At 40.2% G+C, this 21,017-nt stretch overlaps 1 protein-coding gene across 9 annotated transcripts in view; it reads left to right on the top strand.

Annotated features, from left to right (window-relative positions):
• The first annotated feature begins 6,439 nt into the window (after window positions 1-6,439).
• The window catches only part of LOC122994645 (partitioning defective 3 homolog), a 253,190-nt gene continuing 238,612 nt past the window's right edge, over window positions 6,440-21,017 (top strand). For 6 of the 9 annotated variants that reach the window (XM_044369452.1, XM_044369451.1, XM_044369448.1 and 3 more), the window contains exon 1: window positions 6,441-7,055. In XM_044369452.1, the coding sequence (XP_044225387.1) occupies window positions 6,936-7,055 (120 nt within the window). In that variant the 5' untranslated portion in view covers window positions 6,441-6,935. Of the gene's footprint in view, window positions 7,056-21,017 lie in introns of all 9 variants that reach the window. The other 3 variants (XM_044369450.1, XM_044369449.1, XM_044369447.1) reach the window with 2 other exon arrangements.

Here is a 21,017-nt window from a genome sequence, read left to right as displayed (position 1 = left end):
TTCAAACTTCTGTGCTTTTCTAATGTCGTACGTTCTGTGTATCATTTCATTCTGATAGAAAGGTATACACAGTACTGTGGGTGCACTGTATTTGTTCTGTGCTCTCTGAATTCCTTTATTTAGATCTGACTCTGACTGACCCCGGAGACACCATCTGTCCCTCTGTGTACCAGGAGAGGTCGTCCTGTTCAAACACTGCCCCTGCTGTTATCAAAGAGCACTGCTCTGCATGGCCCAGTCCCTCCCTTAATCTCTAGCAGAGTGACAGTGAGGTACATAATTCACCAAAACTAAAATTGAATAAATTGTATTTAGAGTATTGCATGTATGAAATTTTGGAATCAAAAATATTCTCTAAATATACTCTCTTCCTATTTATTTCCCTGCCATTTGTTGTATTGTATCTTATGCATAAATTGTTCTTTAATAAATAATTTGTCACTTGTATTTCTGAACATACTTTATTCCTCATCGCATGTTCACATGTTATATAATCCTTTGCTATTGTATTTCTATTTCTTCATTTTTTTCCTCTCATTATTCAACTGCAGAGTAACATTTTAATAACACAGTAAAACATTTTATTATCCTTAATTTCATAAGACTCTGCATGTGTCACCATTTTCCAGAAAGCTGAGCCATATTACATCAAATATTCTGGTGTGTATCCCCCTTGCCCCAATGTTCCTCCTCCTCCTCCTCCTCCTTCTCCTCCTCCTCCTCCTCCTCCTCCTCCATCTCCTTGGCATGTCCTGTAGTCAGAGGATGGAGGCTCCAGATGGTCAAGTACCAGCAGCAGAAGGGGGACCCTGGGGGGCACAAAGGCCTGACAGCAGGGAGCCAAATATGACCCGGGCCAGACAGCTATTTAGCACAAAATTAGCCTGGGATGAACGCGTAACACAATGACATGCTGTTAATACCATCAAAGAGGTATTTGGGAATTTATTGTGGCCTTTGCAGCTTAAACGGCCAAATTCGTAAAACTTCACAGCCCAGGCAAGTAGAGGTGTAAGATATCGCAGATGTACAGTACAGCAACACATTTTCAGTATTTATTGCTCACATAAAATTATAAAAAACATTATAATTAAAGGGGTCAGCTTGAGGCAATTAATAAAATGATTTGGCTGCTGTATTTCTGTCAGTCAGACTTCCAAGATGACTTCTAACATGTCTGCAGTAAAGTCTGCAGTCTTAGATCATGCAGAAGGCTCCAGATAATGTGCCTGAGGGCATAATGAGGGGTTGTAGGCTGGTGTCCCCTCAGGGATCTTGGCTCAGATGGCCGATTTTTTTGTGTGTGTGTGTTATCTGAGGTAGTCCTCGACCCGAAAACATCCACACAAATAACTCAACCGAAATGCACCTGAACCGAATCTCCCTTGTTTTTTTTAAATGTCAGCTGATTATATGATGGATTTGCATCCAAACTGCAACATATCTACATCTGGAAGATGCTTTTATTTGATAAAGTGCATAAAAAACAAAGAGTACTCTTTATCTATTTGGGTTCTCATTCAGGTATGATCCTGTAAATTAATTTCATAATGTTAATTCATAATAGATCGCATTAGATACAGCTTAATTTAACTGTTTATGGTTACACTGACAAATAAGCTTTTTTTAAAAAATATTTTCCACTCTTTGAGGGAAGATTATACTAACTGAAATTTGAAAATACTGAATAAAAGGCTCAAAGCTTTGTGAAAGCAGTAACTGTCCACTTTGCACCACAAGAGGTCACTAGTGATTCAAATATGATGCGCTGTCAGACACAAACATCATATCTGACAGAGGTACATTTATATTTACGTGTTAGTTATTTAACTAGTGATCAGGATTTATGGGAGCAGTGGTTCTTAGTCTGCAAACAAAGAAAGGGGTTTTTATTCTCTGTGCTCAGGGAGCTCATGAGATTTGTTAATTTCTTGACTTGTACATTTACTACATCTGACCAACTACATTTGGTCAGACTGATATTATCTACGCTTTTTATGTAATAATGTAAATGGTTGTTTGTATTTTTTTTTAAATTTTGTTACTGCTATATCTGGTCACCCAAATATGGGAAGGTGTGTATTCAGGCCTACTTACACACTCTACAGTGATATACAAGAATATCACTGGGAGTAAGCGAGTGTTTCCTTTTTTAAATTCATTTTGGCAACACTGTTGTATCAGAGAGCATGTTGAAGACAGACATGGAAAATATGAGAGATAAGGGAAGCACGGGGACTCATTATAAAGGTCAGACATGAAATGAAATCATTCAGGTATCATCATCAGGTATGTCATCCACATCACTTGCATTAAAACTGAAAATAGCATAAAAGAATGCATTAAATCTTTAATGCATTTTAAATGTGTCCAAAGACACCTAATATAAGCCTTGAATGCTCTTTTTTGGAGGAAAAAAAATCCCTGAAATGTATTATTTAATATCACTAAATAATCTATTAAATCCTAGAACATGTTTTTATTATGTATTATTTAAAGTATTATTAAAAGTTCTGTATTGTCTGTGAATTGGTGGACTTCAAATATGTCTTCGAAAGACCTTAAATTATACTGGAAACACACACACAAGCTAAAAAAATCTTGTTTACATCAGTGGCATTTGTTTTCTCAATCCCTGAGGAATTCATAAATGATCCGCAACAACATATAAGCCTGCACTGATTTAGTACCACATGAATCTTTTACTCGCCCTGTGCGGCTTATGTTTCTTTTCCGAGCCCTTCTACACCACCACAAGGTAGTTTTGACCTTTTCCCTCTTACTGTTGCTTGCACGGTTGGCGTAGAAAAGGAAGCACATTCAACTAACCACTTCTGTACCGGAACATTAGATAAATATCTGAAATGTGAAGTCTATTGTGTTGCTACAGCTATATCCTATGTATTATCTGTCATTGTGCCAGTGTGTGTGATTACATGTTTCCTCTCTGTGTTACTTTCGGTTAAAAAGCACGAATGAACAAGTGCTCATATTCTGCAAAACTGAGGCTGTTTAACCCGTCGTGACGGCTGCTGAGGCTGCGGTTGGTGGCCTGCGAGTGCTCCAGCTGTGTTAAGAGTTAAAATAGCCTCTCAGCTGCATGCTGGCACAAGATGGTGGAGCGATTCCATTCGATCAGTGCTCATATAAACCACACACACACACACACCTTCCACATACTTGAAATTCAGTGGCTCTTCTATTTTTTCTTGTTCTGTCCACACTGTAAAAGGTGTCTTTTCTCGTCATCATCTCACTATTAAAATCTTGTAACCGGCTCAGGTGAATGTCTTGTTTTTACAGTGATCTGGTCCCTCCGGTGCAGACGTGTTCAGTCCATCCATGTGGTCCATGTGCTGGGGCAGCTGTCCCTAAAAACTCCCCGGACGGATATGGAAGGCTTTTCATTTAAGGGTTTGGTTCAGTTTCAGACCTGGGCGGGACAGTAAACTGAAATAGTAAAGGAGCAGGTGCATTTTAACATGCGATGATGTGTCATTAAATGCAGTAATAAAATATATATATCATTGCCTGGCAAAAAGGAAATCTCAGCCTACAGAGAGAACACACACACACACACACACACACACACACACACACACACACACACACACACATATTTATATAGCTGGATCATTGCTGTTGTGAAAACCTTAATTACTTGTAAAGTCATTCCCTATTAGCAAATCTAATCTCTGCTTAACCCTAATTCTTACTTTAAATCTAAACTCAAGTCCTAATCTTAAACCAACTCTGTTATGAAAGTGGAGTCAGGAAACTTTGGACTCACTTTGCAGAATTTTACTCAACTCTCTTTCTGTTGTGAGGACATATTTATCTGCTAGATGTGTTTCTAATTACTGTATTGATTGTATTATTATATTACCAACAGTTGTCTTCTGTTTAAGTGCAGCGTCGCTTCCCTGCGCGCCAAACAATGCCCATCCTGACCACAGCGGGGGGACAGACTGCATCTGTGGCTTTCCCTGCTCCACTGATACCTTCAAGTACGCCTCGTAAAATGAAACTTCGTACAGTAGAAGACGCAGATGGGGATAAGAGTGGGGAATGGGGCTAAATCCTGTATTTCATTTTATTTAAAAAGCAATACTCTCTGTGGCGTTATTAATTTTTCTGTATTGCATCTGTGTAGTAGTTGTTCAACTTTTCATTGAAGAGTTCTAGTATATGAAAATATTGTATTAAAGGGTAGGTTCACAATTTTTCATGTCTGTCCTAAAACAACAGTCAGGTGCCCAGATGATCACTGAAAAAGGTTTTGCTCGCTGTAATCATTCCTTCTGTTAATACTGACCATTAAAAGATCCCCTTCAAATATGCTTTCAATGTAAGTGATGGGGGCCGAAATTCACAGCTCTCGTTTTGTGCAGAAAATGTATTTAAAAGTCTATCTGAAGATAATATGAGGCTTCAGCAGTCTGAGTTACTCAGATCAAGTGTATGTCTTCCAAAGTTAGTCTTTTATGCATAAAATTCTCTCTTTGTATTTCCCTGTTGAGCTGCAGTAACAAAAAGAGGGACTTTGGCACTAAAAAGATTCATTTGGACGGCTGAAGCATCATATTAGCTTCAGATAAACTTTTGAATACACTTTTACACAGAAGGAAGACTGTGGATTTTTGTCCCCATTATATTGTAAGTGCAATAGGAAGATATCTGTTAACAAAGCTAGCTGTTAGCAAACTAGAAACATCTATTTCAGTCTTCATTTGGGCACTTGAATATTGTTTAAGGCCAGAATGCGGTATACAAACGTAATAGGTTGTCTTCAGTGTGCAGAAAATCAAAGGTAGGTAAATATATATATATAAACATAAGGTAGGTGAGGTAAATAGATGATATCTTTTCTGTCAGCGTAAGAAGTATATTTTGATTTAAAGCAATAGAAACAGGCAGATAAGATCAAACCTTTTTGTGTTGTTATTTTTATTTACAATGTGATCAGTTCACCTGCATGTCTTCTGAGAGGAAAACAAAGTGCCCGGAGTAAACTCGTACAGACATGAGGGCTCCACACGCCACACAGATGGTAAACCAGCAGCTTCTTCTTTCTGCGAGGCTGCAGCGCTGATCACTGAGAGAAGGAGGGAGATGAGGGAGAGGAAGAGTAGATGGATGGGTGATGGGAAGTGGAACATCTGTGGGTGGTCTGGGGGGGTAAAGGAGTGGGGAGGGGGGGGTGTTTGGGGTGCAGGGGAGGAGGAAGGGGGGTTTTCTCCTTTTTCTTCTTTCTTCTCTGTCCTCTCCTTCTTCAGCATCTTTTATGACTCCTTTTCCTTCTTTTTCATTTTCGACTTCTCTTTATCTGTTTTTTTTGGGCGAGTTCCTGAAAAGCATGTACATACTGCACACAGACTTGTACACTATATTAATAATGTTCTATATTAAAGGCTAAATCTGAAAAAAAACAAGCTGTTTTAGTCCAACAAGTCATTATTTAAAATCAAACTGATGAGCTGAGGTGTCGTACCTGAAGCTCCGTGTTGTGCTGTGTCAGGAGTTTGGCTCATGTTGGTGATGCTCACCTCCTTTGCTGCCAGCTCATATCTTAAAATCGATTTTCTTTCATCACTCATTCATATCAACTCAGTGTCTGTTATGACAACAACAAATCCCAACTGCAGTAACAACTTCAGTCGGTTTTTATGATCTCTGTAGCGTTTATATAAACTGAGAGGAGAGAACATAAAAAATAATATGGAAGTTAATGAGTGTTTATTTAATGCTGCATCAGCAGTTAGATGAAGACAGACTGCACACCACTAATGTGGCTTAATGGATTTGCAGTGGCAAAGGAGCTTTTTAATCAATGTAGGCATTCATTATATCTTCAGTAGCCATGTAATTAAACTCTTCACTTAACACATGCACATCTTCTCTTTTCAGCGCAAAAGGGCAAATATTATTCTATAAATACATACAGGTTGAGACACTTACAAGACACATTAAGATGAGAGATAAAACAGTTGATAATTTACAGATTCATAATACACCACACCGTTTTTATTATTGAATTACTGTAAGCTACGTGCCCTAAATGCCACACGTCTATAAATAAAGCACCACTCCCTTATTTTGCATTTTTATATCCCAACCATTAATTTCATCCCATCGTCAATAGGCTATAAAGTTTACTGTAAACTCGAGAAACATGGAAAAAAAATGTGGAAGTCTCTGTATCATTTCACACAAATCTGCTGGACAAAACTTCTGGGAACAAAATTGACTAGCAATAATAATAATAATAAAGTTTATTTATATAGCACTTATCAAAACCAGAGTACAAACAGAGACTGAAAAAGCAAAAAACAAACAAACACATGCAGACAAATTTAAGAAAATGAAGTAAAATGAGAAAATAGGGTAAAATACATTTTCATATAGTATATATACAGTATATTCTACTTTTTGGTAAATTGGTCAACAAACACTGAAGGAACTGGACTCTCCCGTAAAATGATATGACTTTAAAAAGTTAATATCTTTTATTTTTTCATCGTTATAAAGACATAAACAATTCGCTCATATTTGAAATAATTTATAAGCCTTCGTCCCCTTTGTCATTGGATCATCATGTTAATCCCGACATTCCCGACAGCACCTGAAGGCGACACATGACCGAGAGAGAGAGAGAGAGAGAGAGAGAGAGAGAGAGAGAGAGAGAGAGAGAGAGAGAGAGAGAGAGAGAGAGAGAGAGAGAGACTAAACAGGTGGTCAGAAAACACACAGAAAACAATGTCGTCCGGCGGGGAGAAGCGGAAAGACCTCTAGTCCTCGCCGCCTCCGTGAAGGAATACCGGGGCAGCCGCGGAGCCGAACAAACACAAACCCATGCTCCTTTTCTATCTCCACACGGATTTCTCCTCCTCCGCTCCAGATACTCCGAATCTGGACAAGATCCCGGATACTAAACCATGAAAGTCACGGTGTGTTTTGGCAGGACCCGGGTGGTGGTACCGTGCGGGGATGGAAATATTAAAGTCCACACACTCATCCAGCAGGCTGTCATGAGATATAAGAAGGCTATAGCCAAGGTAAGTGGCGGCGACTTTGTTTCCTTGCGGCTTTTGTTTTCCTGGCAACAATATTGCGACGTCCGGGGGGCTCTGCAGGCGCACTCAATATGGCGCAAACTTGAAACAAATGCAGAGAAGTGGGAATGAGCTGCGTACGTCTGCTCTTTTATGCTCGTTTTTTTTTGCACAGTTTTGTTCATTTTATCAGCACTCAGCTGTCTGCATGTGCGTTATATTCGCCGTGTGTTGCTGCTTTCAAAGAAAGGCGCTCCGCCATTGTGGTTCTTGTGTTTGTAAACCCACAAAACTTCCTCTGGGATTCTAGCTGTGGCATTGAACAAAGTGGTGCGTGGTTTTCCAGCAGCTTGGAAGCATAAAATGGAAGTTACTGACACAATTCTGCACGAACACACGCGTGTAGACTCAGTAAGACTTCAGTTCATGCCTCTGGAAGTTGCCAGCAGAGATTAGCCTACTAGCAGGTTAGCCAGCAGGCTGCAAAAGTAGGACTGCAGTCTGAGGCGTTTAGGCTCCTCTAAGTTGCAGAGCAATGTAATTAGTAACGGAAAAGTCCTGTTAGCTTAGACTATATTCTGTTTTTAACGTGTCTGTCAAGAAAAACATGAGAAGTTGCTTTTTTGTTGGGCTTTTAATGAGCTCATTATGGTGGCTGGGAGGGTTAGCTGGAGTTGGCAAGCAAAGACAAATGATGAGAGTTGAGGTTAATTAGTGATGCTGCAAACGCAAGAGCGAGAGGAGCGAGAACACAGGCTTCTTTTTCAGGAGTCATGTTTGGGTTATAGTCTTCGGGCTTGATTGCAGAGTTATCAGAGAAGAATCTGCCTTCAGTTGCACGGCTGTGTGTAGCAGTGAGAAGGCACCAGGCCCTGCAGGAGAGGGAGGGAAACTCCAAGTACCAAGCTCCAGCTGACTGGTGGAGGCATGGACCTGACACATAAATCTAGGAGATGAAAGTGAACCTAAGAAAACTTGTAACATGGTGTCGGAGTAGCAAGCAGATAACCTTTGAACTAGCTCGGTGCTTTATGTGCAATGTTCTTTAGATTATATATATCATATATACATTTTCCTCAATCCTATACATTTTGTTTATTCTATCAAAATTCAGTAAAACATTCTCATTTCTTTTAAAAGTTGTGGATTAAGAGCTTCAGGCACTGGCTTTTAAACAGATATGCAGTTATTATTTTTAAAATTTAGGGTTTATGGAAAAGTTTATAAAAGGTAAGGCTGGATCATATTCTTTAATATCTCTATCATCACATATATCTTCTTCACAATAAATGTCACCAGGTTTTTTTTTTTTCTTACACAACAGTACAGGAATGTGCTGGCATTACTTTTTATTCATTTGTCTGATTCATCACCGCAATTCTCTCTTCATTTATTGGGTATTCAGATTATTTATTGATCAAAAACTGTAATAAAAAAAATAGTTTATTGTCAAGCCCTTTTTAAGGTACAAATATGTCCAAAACAGCTGCTCAGGTTTCATGAATAATTAATGCTTTTCCCTTCCATGTGCTAACTTTAAGGCAGTTGTTGTTGTTGTAATGATAGTGACCTAGAAGTCACGCTGTATCGTCCTCTCCTTTTTGAATAATTCAGTGCGAGCAGGCAGAGGAGTGCAGGACTCTCTGAGTGCTTGATAGGCAGGTATTAAGAGCAGATGATGGTGAGCCCTGCTGAACTGTACTCTCCTCACTTTGCTTGTAAGATTCTTCTTTGACTTCATGCAAATTAGGAAAGAGAGAAAACGAGTTAATGGAGAATGTAGCAACTGGGAACATTCACATCACTGTCACTTTGTTTCTCTTGAAACCAATGTGTGTTTCTGTGATAGTACATGAGTTGAAATGCCCAATAAATGTATATATAACTTGTAAAACAGACTGTGAGTGGGAATTGTATGATCCTGCATGTGTGTGCAAGAGGTGTTGCTGATGTAAGCATAGAATTATGAGTCGTATGAAGAGTTGAAGTGACAACAGAAGAGCAACTTTACATTTGATTGTGAAGTTTCAAACATGCTGCAGAACAGGGGAAACATTCAAGAAGATGAAAATGACAGATATTCATAGAAAGATGTATTTTCTTCCACCTTTTACACCTTTTTAGAGACACCAGCCTCCGTATTTGAGCTTTTTCTACTAACTTATGTGTGTCATGACTAAATGAAATTCTGCCAAATATACACAGGGTTAAATAAATACAATATTTTATCACAGTATATAATTTCATATCATAATATCCATAGATGTTGTGACATAGTACAGGTGAGTTAACTGTGGGTGATATTGTAAAACTCATATAGCATATTTGAAAGCAAAACCCTGACATCACTACATAAAAACATAAAGTGATGATAATTTGAATAAGACGACCTTCATTTTAATGAACAAAAACACTCAAATAAGCTCAGAAAAAAATGTATCACTCAACTGTAATAAAGCCTTAAAAACCTGGACAAAAAAAAAGCTATATCTTTGTGTTACAATAACAAAATCCCGGGCAATATCTAGTCTTAATATCAATATTACTTTTATTGTTTGCTTGGCTCCACACAGAGGTTTTAGGAATTGGGAGGCACCAGCTGAGGTCATTATTGCATCTGGCTCACAGCTCGGATGACTGTAATATATTACTTGTTTTCAGAGTCAAATGTTTTGAGGTTTGTGTCACAGTTTCAGAGAGGACAGTTCACTAGAAACCTCGACTTTGATGTTGTTAAGCGCGGAGTGAATTGCGCCTTCGGGCCGGAAATGAGGCCACACATCCGATTCAACTCGCGGTATTTTTTTTTTTTGTTTTCATCAAGCTTTGATCGAAGTAAAAAAAAAAAAACCCGGAGCTTCTCATGAACTCATCACCCACAACAAAACATACTGCCCTCGAAATACAACTCAACACCCTCATGATTTAAACATCACAGATCTTCATTTATTTCTCCTGTCACACTAAACCTTTACATGTGTCCTCTGACCGAGGTTGGGCAAAGCCGGGCGTTTTTTAATGCGTAGTGCAGTGTCTCAGGAAGTCTTCTGGTCACAGATGTTGTGTTGAAGATCACAGCTTTTTCGGTTAGCGCGCCTTAATAAGAGACCCAAATTTAGGTTGGGTGTTTTCTCCTGCTTTAGTGTTTGCATGGACCTTCTTGTAACTTCCCCTGTCATTAGAGAGGAATGCTTCCTGTAGGCTCGCTGACAGAAAGAAGAAAAAAAAAACAGTCCACTTCTGAGGGCCTTAAGCCAGCTCATAACTGTGGAATTAGAAAGATGAGGACGCTAGGATAAGCGTTCAGACACTTCTCGTACAACGCTCTCGAACAGGATGCGACTGGACACGAGGGAGGGAGAAGTCCAAATCTCTGAACGTCTCGAGGAGTAGAACGGTGTCAGATTATCCTCCGCTGCTATTTTTCCTTCCACAGATTATTGGGTAGATTCTCTGTAATGTTCACCCATTTGACTAAGTGCGGCGAGCATTTAAAATAACACCCTTGACTGGAAAACTGTCTGGTGGTTTCATGATGCAAAAGTCACCTAAGCATTGGTAGAAATCATGAGTCTCTCTTTTTTTTTTTTTTTTTTTTTTGGGACAATTCCTAATGTTCAGAAGCCTCCAGGGGGAATATCAGGTGTCTGGATTGTCGCGTCCACACACCAGCAAACTGCAGATTTCCATTCAGTTTCACACTGCTGGAGTTTCCTCCGGAGAAGTCTGTGCTATTGTGTACATAGTTGAGCGTTGAGGCAGACAGTTTACATGACTTTGACCCGTTACAGACAATAGGAGCAGGTGTCTGCCGTTGGTCTGGCTAGCGGTTGAAAACAGTGCTATGTTGAGCTTATTTTCTGTCAAATGTAGGTGCTGATAAACCCGTCAGAGCTGCAACTTGTGATTGTTTTCATAACTGACTTCATCTATCAATTAGTTTTCCATTAATTGGTTAGTTATTTGATGCATAAAATTGTGAAAAACGGGCATCACAAGCTCCCAGAGTTGAAGATTGCTTTACAACTTAGAATGAAACAAAGAAAAGAAAGAAAATCCTCGAATTTGTGAAGTTGGAACCAGCTAATATTTGGCATTTGATGAATTATGTAACATAATTAATACAGAAATCATTCATTGACTAATAATATTAGCTGTAAAATCTATGCTAAGATAATGAGATGCACTTCACAGCAAGTTTTCTACTGGTTTATGGAAATATTCTTACAGTGGAAACCAGCTGAAAATGATGCAATTCTGTTAAGTTTTGAGCAGAAAACGGTTTTCAAATTCAACAAGGAACACATCATGGATATTAGATCTTGTGTCAAACTTGAGATGTCCCAGGCTTGGATCAACTTTAAAAAAAATAATCAACTTCGAGTCCTGTATTTAACCTTATCCTGATGTCATTTCTATGTGCTGCTCAAGATATCATACAATTCATTACACAAATGACTGTTTTTAATTAGCGTGCGGCAGGCTTAGATGGCGGCCATGGCCTGGAGATATGCAGTCCTTAACACGCTGTGAGATTTAACCGCTGCCGTTACGGTCACACTCCGAAATGTGCCACATCTTCAAAGGAAGAGCTCCAACTTTTTTTTTTTTTTTTGAAGATGGCCCCATTTCGTTCAAAAGAGCGACATAATTGCATGCTTGAAAGGGACATTAAACCCTACATGATAATAAGGAGAGATCATAGTGTCATGTGTCCAAGAGTGAACAAAGTGTCAGGAAGGGAGGGGGGGGGGGGGGAGTAGAAGTTACAGAGTGGAGCTATGCTTTACTAAGGCTGTGTTCACACTAGAGGGTGACAGGGGAGTGGGTTTTCACTCCTGTCCCATCCCACTCCCACAAATAATACAATCACAGAAGAATGACTCCCCCCCCCCCTCCCGACCCGTTCCTGGGTTTTGGTGGCTGCACCAAAACCACACACACACACATCATGCACTGGTCAGGTGGCTGCAACCAACCAGCAACCAGAGCAGACAGGAGAGAATAAAAAAAGACAACAGAACGACTAACATTAAGTTCAAAATAAAGAAAATAGCCTTTGTTATGACTTACATCCTGCCGGCTACCAGAGTCCCCTTGACTTTTTCGTCCCGTCCCGTCCCAGTCATGCTATGAATATTCCCGTGGGATCCGTCAGGAATCCCGTCACCCACAGGATTCCCGCAAAAATGTCAGCCTCTAGTTCACACTGGGTTTGTTTGTCTGAATCTAAACGCAGTTCTGTCCGCCGAACCTCAAACCTTTTATTGCTTTCACAATCGTTTGTTGTTCCAATCTGTGTATTGTGTAAAGTGCAGCAGTTTTACCACAGTCATCAGGTAACCGTTATATCGACGCCAGTTTTGACACACGCACGGTGAACGGGGAACAATGTCAGATTGCCTTGAGCGGTACTCTACTTCAGCACAATAATATGTGCGTGTCATAAAGAAGTAAATAAAAAAAAAAAACTGCACCTTGAGCTCGCATGTTGATCTCTGCTCGTACTGTACATCAGTGAGGCGTTTTATCTTTCCTGTTTTCGTGCTAACAAAAGCATTAATGATGTTATCATAAGGGGATTTCTAAAGCATTCACCTTGTTTCACACAGTTATTGTACCATGTCATCCAAACGGTACCTATATTATTCCATGCATGGGGTGTCATCATACCAAGCATGTTTGGAACGCTTTACTGCAACTGGAGTTTATTTTTAGCTCTAGCCGGTTCAGAGCAATATCATCCAGGATTTGGGAGGAACAAACAATCTTAATGAAGGTGTTTTGTTAGGGGCGATCATGTGATCTGAGCCAACTACAGAGGAAACAATCCCAAAACATGATTTGGTATCGGTATAGAGAGATCTGATATCCAGTTTTCCATCTGGCATTACAAAAAATAATCAGGGTCAAAGGTCAGCTGTGGACTGTTATTTTTTAATTCCATAGTGGTTTGCCCCCTCAACCACCCCCCTCAAAAAAAAAAACCCCTCAAGTGTGATTGCGCCGTCACTGTAGGTGCAGTAGATCTACCTCATGTTGGGTCGTAAGCCCAAATAATTTTACAGTTCATCTGTTTGATCCTCATGTCACCAGGCTGTACCAGCCAGGGGTTCGTGCTTCCAAAACGGGCACAGTGCAGGATTAAAAGCTTCACTGATGATCCCCGGGGCCGCTGACTTTGCCCTTGACCAAACTACTGTGAAAAATGTCCTAAAACACAACCTGGCACAGCTTTTCATTTCCTAAAGAAGTCAGTTAAAGACTCACTTAAACAGACTGATTTAAAAAGAAGTAGTCATGTGAGACTTCCTTTGTGAAAATATCTGGGCACAATGGCTTCATATATCCTTATTTAAAAACAGGTACATAGAAATTCTCCCTACTTTCAAACCTTTTGCATTTAACATTGGTCTAGAAAATTAAAAAATCAAGCAGTTCTATTAAATTAGCAACATTATATAAAAAGGTTTCAGCAACTGTTTTTAACCAGAGGAAAGACTGCAGTTGAGAAGTTGCAAAGTATATCATCTTCTTTCCGTAGGACGTGAGCACTTCTACACTTAGATAGATTTCTTTTTTCCAGTAGATGACGTTCGCAATACCTCCTTTCCCACAGTGCTTCTTTGCTGTGCTGTGCATTTTTGATGGCTGATCTCCTTTTTTTTTTTTTTTTTGGTTTCCTTTTTTGTTGTTGTTATAACTCGATAACGCTGCTTCACTGTGAGGAATTTACATAAGTGAGCTGTCATCTTTACGAGTGTTTGACATCATGATGTTGATGTGATAATTTAAAAAAAAAAAACTCCACTTTTTTCATTTGCCAGCGGGTTTTCCCAGGAGGTGAGTGAACATGGCGTGGAGTTATTAGCAAGGCAGCTGTTTGGACCTGTTAATGCAGAGAGAGAGAGAGAGAGGTAGATGTGAAGTAGGAGGCTGTAAAACGCTGACTGCAGAGTTCTCAGATTGTGGGAAGATCAGTGTTCCTCATCTGAACTTCATTTACATTTTAGAAGTTGAGCTCATGCTGTTATCCAGAAGTGTTTACAGTAACAGCAGAATCAGATGAAATTCTGTAACTGTCAGCAATTATCATTATTGATTAATCTGTTGATTATTTTCTCAATTAATCCTTTGGTCTATAAAATGTCAGAAAATTGTGAAAAATATAAATCACTGTTTCCCAAAGCCCAAGGTGACATCCTCAAATGTCTTTTTTTGTAGTGACCAACAGTCCACAACCCAAAGATATTCAGTTTACAATCATAGAAGACCAAAGAAATCAGTAAACGTTCACATTTGAGAAACTTGATTCAGGAAAATTTGGATCCTTTTTCTTAAAAAATTTACTCAAAATGATTCATCGATTATCAAAATAGTCGGTGCTTAATGTTCTGTTAATCGTTTGTTGCAGCTCTAACGCCTTGGACACACTGGACGCATGAACCTCAGCAGTGCGTATGCGTCGCTGAACTGCTGCCGTCTCTCACGCTTGCAGTGTCCACACTGGAAGTGTCTCTGCTGTGGTGGTTCTGCCACTGGCAGCCCTATCTTTCTATTGTGTTCCCTGTCTATTTCTGCTGAGAACCGCATGCGTCACGCGGAGAAAATAGGCGAGACCTCGAATCTCTAGATGAGGCGACGCAGCAGCCTCACGCATGTGTCACACGGGCTGTGTGGCTGCTCTAACCTGTTAACATGGGCGCCGAAATGAAAAGCAAGAGGTTCCGCGACGCACACGCGCTGCTCACGCATCCAGTGTGTCCCAGATGTAAATAGATCGACAGAAAATTAATTGGCAACTATTTTGATAATGAATGATTGATAAATAATGTTTCATGTTTTTTTTCAAGAAAAAAGGTCAAACATTTTCTGGTTCCAGCTTCTCAAATGTGATGATTTGCAGTTTTTCTTTGTCGTATATTACAGTGAGTTGGTTATGTGAAGGTTTAGGTTTAGTCAGAGGAACAAGAAACAAACAAATTCAAGACACCACCATGACCTCTCCATTAATATATTAATAGAGAAAATAATCATCATATTATTTGAAAATGAAAAGAACCCAGCGTTACAAAGTGCAAGGGTCAAAGCATCAATACATTGACAGAAGATTAAACAATATTTCTGAATCATAATATTATTAGAAAATTGTAAGTTATATGTTTAAATGCTTTTTTAGGTTAATGGTCAGCATTCAGACACTTAATAGACCTGCTGTTGACTTGAAAATGAAGACTTGACTTTGACTTGCCTTCTCTGGCTTGAGCTTTGACGCTGGGACTTGAACTGTTCTCAGCTGATGTAACACTTGCTTGAACTTTCCCCAGAAGGCTTAAAACTGCCCCAACTATTGGACTGAACTTACAGACTTTGAACAGACAAAGTGCTTTATGATTTGCCCCTCTTGCATGTATGCAAGGCGGTGGCTTGCTGGAGATTGAACCAACAACCATTTGTTTAATGGATGCTTTGCTCCACCTTCTGAGCCATAGCTGCCCCAAATAATAGCTGAATACGACTAGGGCTGCAATTAATCTGCATTATCAATTAATTTTTTAGTCTAGTCTAAGTTTGCTGGCTTTGTCTGACTAGCAGTTCAAAACCTTAAGATATTCAATTCACTGTGTTATATAACAAAGAAAAACAGCAAATAGTCACATATGAGAAGCTGGAACCAGAAAATTGAAATAGTTGCTGATGAATTGCCTGTTGATCGACTAATTGACTTATCAATTCATCATTGCAGCTCTATATATGACACTACATGTGCTGATACCGCTATGCTGCGTAGGAAGACAGGGGCTAATCCCAAACTATCAGCACAGATGCTTTCGTAAATGATTCCTTTGTTGAAAAAGAGCACAAGAGACCAAACTGTAAACTGGTTTTCTTTGACGTGACACGTTGCAAACTGAACTTTTGACTGTGATCGGAGGAAGGGGGGAAGGGGGGGAGGGCAGCTAAAACGATTGTTAATGAGAACCCAGATCATAAGACTTAATGACACACAGTGCTTAAGTGGTTTACAGAGTGCTATGAAAACAGATTACTTAAACCCTGGCGTGGATCCAGTCTGCCGAGCATTGGCACCCCAACCATGTGAGCCAAAGCCGGCTACATATGGCGCTGCATCCCCCAGCAGACGCTACAGACGCACAAAAGTCGGCCAGCGATTGACAGACAGCAGCCTATTTCTGGCCGGACGGACGCTTGAAAAATTATCACCAGCACTTGAAGTTCTTTTGATGAATGCCTGCATCACAGGGTGGTGTTTTGAGGTCAAGTCACTTGCCCACCCCCCTTCTCCTTTGGTTTAGCTGTAGACTTTTTCTTCCATAAACAGAGGAAGCTCCTGAATATAAACCAGCGCAGGGAAAAAAGGAATCAGGAAGCTTATAAAAAGGTCTCTGCACTGTTTCTGATGTTTTTTTGTATCTATCTTTTGTAGAGCAATACTCCCAGCTGGATAGTGTGGTTTATTTATGAAAGAGATCCTCAGGCTGTCTTCAGACGGGTGTTTGTGGAAAACCAGGGTGTGTGATGCTTAGAAAGCTTGTGTGTTTTCAGGAGAATACGGTCATTGTAGAAACCGACCACAAGTCAAGGAATCAGAAATATTTAATGAGTTGGATGTTAAATGCGTCTCTTGCTGCAGTATTTCCCTAATAAAGATACACTGTGTTCACTATTTAAAACATCTAACACATCTGGCATGAAATTAGAACTCACTGGTCTATGTTATTGAAGTTATTAGCGTTTTGAGTGATTGCTGACGGAACAGTGTCATTACTTGTGTTGAGAACACTGCATAGTATTCATCTGTTTTTTTTTTTGGTTTTTTTTGAAACAGTCTCAGGTTGAATTTACTCAGGAGTTTTGCGGTTTGAGCCATGGCAACATTTAAATAGTCTTAACTGATAGTTATAGTAAGCCAGCCAAGCATAACCGGGTAGTCATCAACTTTCTCCCATAATAAACACAGAGGTTACAAAGCCCAGACATTGTCTCTAAGAGCCAACTCCAAGGAACAATGTTCTCTTTGGACAGTTAGTCTTTCTGGTCATTTTATATCAGCAGACCCAAGTATGTAAAAGCATTCACCTTTCAGTTGCCTTTTTCTAGTGTATGAACTGGTCTGTTGAAGGGGAAAAGCCACTGTCTGACACACACTGTGAATCACATCAGCTTTGTTTCACACCTCTATAAATGGGTGCCAGCCTGGCTTAGCAATCACAGAGTGTCTGTAAGTACTCTACTTCAGACTTAAAGGGGACATAACATGCTTTCTGTGATTTTTCTGTTGGTTTATACTCTTTTGATGTTGGATATCTATGCTATAAATAGTTAAAGTTACAAAACTTGAGGTGGACATATGTAAAAATGCTCCCTGCAAGTCAAAACTCAGGGCTTTAGCCTGCCCAGATTTAGTGTTACCACTACTTCCTCATCGAACTGGCATCAGATCGTTCACACATGCCCACAAACAGCCGTCCGTTCCATAGTCCTTGTTGCTAAGGTTGTTCTACGGGTTGTTCGTGTTATCCGCTCGCATATTTCGGATTTTAGCTTAAACATGTACGGATGTATTTGAGAAGTTTATATTTTGAGTAATAACGAGGAAAAAGAAGTGAAATCTGGCTACTATTGTTTGCTTACATAGCTTATGGAGATGGTGGAAGTCTGCAGAGGGTCAGCTTCCAGAAGCTAACCAATCAAAACAGAGCTGGCTTGTCGGGATGGGGACCTTAAAGAGGCAGGAAAACAGCCTGTTTCAGTCAGAAGCTGAACTGAGGGGCTGCATAAAGGTAAATGTAGCAATACCATAATGTAAAAATTAATGGAGTGAAAAGGAAAACCTTTTTCCTCTGACATTTAGGGGAATAGAAGTATAAAGAATCTTCCCATGGACAAATGAGACTTGAAGTACAGTTCCATTTTTTTTACAATAAGGCTTTTTGCATTCTTAGTTTTATCCATCCTTCATATCAGTAATAGTAACTAAAAAGAAGTCTTACGGGCCAAGAAACATACAAGCAAAGAATCATACAGGCTTTAAACCAACCTCTAACCCAGCCAAGTGAACACTGAAGTTATTAATCAAAATGTCAGTTGTAAACCTCCATCACCGACTTCCAAGTTAAACTTTGACCTGCCGTACTTACTGTTACTGTGCATGTATAACGTTCAGTTTTCCTGTGCAGTGAAGGATTATTACAGGACATTTCAGGTTTGCTCACTTTCAGTGTCACCTTCAGACAAAGTGATTTATATCATTTAGCTGTTGTCTTGTTTACAACCCGTCTGATCATTTAGCTCATAGATCTTTGTTGAAGCCATGCTGCCATGCTCGTCCCAGATCTCAGCAATTCCTTTGGTGAGTGCAGTGTTATCATAACTGATAGAAAAGATGGCCAAACTACAAAAATAATGCCAAAGTTTGGTGATGAACCAGAAAAGGGATGCAACTAATTAATTAATTAATCTCCCAATTATTTTTTTTATTAATTGTCTTATCTAGGAAATGTTAAAAAATAGTGAAAAAAGCCATTCACAGTTTGATGCGGTGATGTCTGATGTCTTCAAATTCTCACATTTAGGAAGCTGGAACCAGAAAATATTTGGCATTTTTGATTTATCGATTATCAAAATAGTTGCCCATTAATTTAGTTGATTGACTAATCATTCCAGCACTAAACCAGAATTATTATTCTTTAAGTGTAGTGCTTGAGTACTTGTATCTAGTTATGAAAAGGTCACAGGTTTTGGTTCCCATAGTATCCAACATGTGGCCATAAAATGACCAAGCACCCTGCTGAGGAAGTCCCTGATCCAGACACTCCCTTCTCCCTGTCCCCCTCCCCCCATCTGTTCATTATGTGTGAGACGCTAAATATCAGCTAAACGTAAAATGAATGTGCATTTGTTTTCAGCAGGCAGACTGGCCTCGTTCACAGGCCTGAGTGTCCCTTATCCACCCAGCGGACAGACACTGACTGAAATGTCAAGGACTCGCTGTGTGTGTGGAGCGCTGAGCACAGGGAGAGGATTGTCTCTGAGGAATGTGAGGACACTGAACAAACAGCAGCATAGCTCTGATATACTGTATCCCTCAGTGCAGGCTGATACAGCCAGGAGATTTGATCAAGTCGCGGGACATCATATTATTACCGATCTGTTATTCGCTTCCTTTTTCTGCGATGTTGGCCTAGATCCTTTTATTTTTGCTCTTGTTTTTTAACCTCATTGTTCAGATGCCGGTTTATTATTTTCTTCTTCCTGCTTCTGAAATTCCTGCGAGATGCTTCTTGCCAGAGTCTTAAAATTTCATTTTATCCCCCTCCCTTCATAACAGACCCTGTTGTTCTCACCCAGCTGTTAATTGCCAGCAGCTAAGCGAGAAACCTGGAGGTTTAGTGATGCAAAAGAAACAAAAGTGCAAAGCTTAGACCGCAAGCATGTTCCCCATGGCAACCCAAATGCATTTCAAAGGGATGGAGGTCCTGGCATAGTCCAGATTTTTGAAACATGGTGATACTCAGTGTGAGGTTGGACATGGAAAACCACATGCTGCTCTGAGGAATGAAGGGCCTGCATTAGCATAACCCAAATGATTTATGAGTGTAGATTAATGATGTCCCTTGAAATTGAATTCAGTACTTAGGCTGATGAGGCTTTGTCTGCTAAATATAGGACAGGCCAAACGAGAGCTCTGCCTTTGGTGCATGGTGGCAGACAGACTGGATCCTCTCCAGTTTGCCTACAAGCCAAAATACAGGGTAGAGGATGCAAGACTCACTGAGGCTAGACACCTGGACTCAACACACCCCCACACTAGGATTTTATTTATGGGCTTCTCTTCGGCTTTTAATACTGTACACACAAACACCCCAATGCACCGCCTAGTGGAGCTTCAGGTCAACCTGACACTACTTTTAAGGATTAAGAGTTTTTTACAGGACAGGCTTCAACAGGTGCTTGTAATTGGTTTTTAAATCCAGTAAGTTGATTTTAAACACAGGGCTACCCCCTAAGGTTGCATTTTATCCCCCAATCTCTTCTCCGTTTACACCAACAACATCTCCTGCAGCAGTGAAGGAATGATACTTTGGAAAGATGTGGATGACATCGCCTTAGTGGTCCATCTGACTGGCACCAATGCCCTGTCTGAATACCATCAGGCAGTAAACAACTTGGTCCAGGCATTTCGGGAAACTCCCTCGAGCTCATCATCACCAAGACCAAGGAGATGTGCTGTGGGAGCAGACAGAAACCAGACTCACAACAACTACCTTTTTTCCAACCCTTCAGTATGGAAGGCCAACTGGTGGAACAAGTACAATCATTTAAATACCTTGGGACGGAGATAGACGCCTCCCTGTCTGTTTCCCAACAGCACCTCCACCTGCTGAGGAAGCTCAGGACTTTTAATGTCAGCAGGGGCTAATTTAATCCCTGGTTTACAGGACACTAATTGAATCTATTGGTTCTATTGGTGGTTCTATTGGATCTGAACTGTACACCCGGTCAGTGATCAGGAAAGCCACTCTGATCGAGCAGGACCACTCTCAACCCCTCCACCAATCCTTCCAGTTACTGCCATCAGTTTGATGCTACAAAGACCCACTGGCCTGGAAAAACATCTCCAAAAAATCTTTTATTCCCTCTGCGATCATCACCCTGAAACCATCTTGAAATAGACACTGAACTGTTTAACACCTATTCCACGTGTGTGTTTTCAAATGTGTTTTAAATGTGCATTGGTTGTTCGTTGTTGAGCTTTGTCAAAGGAGAATTTCTGTTGCTTTGTGACAAAGTTATCTTATCTTTGGCAGGTAGATGATTATTGGCCTTGGGGCAAAGCAGAGGCATGAGGGCCTTGAACTTCATCCTTTGTCTGCGTGGCCCTCCCTGCTGTCTGCTGGGCTGTCCTTGTCGCTCCCATTGCAGTTCACATTCATGGCAGGG

Source organism: Thunnus albacares, chromosome 12 (genome assembly GCF_914725855.1).
Source record: "Thunnus albacares chromosome 12, fThuAlb1.1, whole genome shotgun sequence".
In the NCBI taxonomy this organism is placed as follows: domain Eukaryota; kingdom Metazoa; phylum Chordata; class Actinopteri; order Scombriformes; family Scombridae; genus Thunnus; species Thunnus albacares.
The sequence above is the reverse complement of the archived record's forward strand: the minus strand, read 5'-3'. Positions and strand labels throughout refer to the sequence as shown.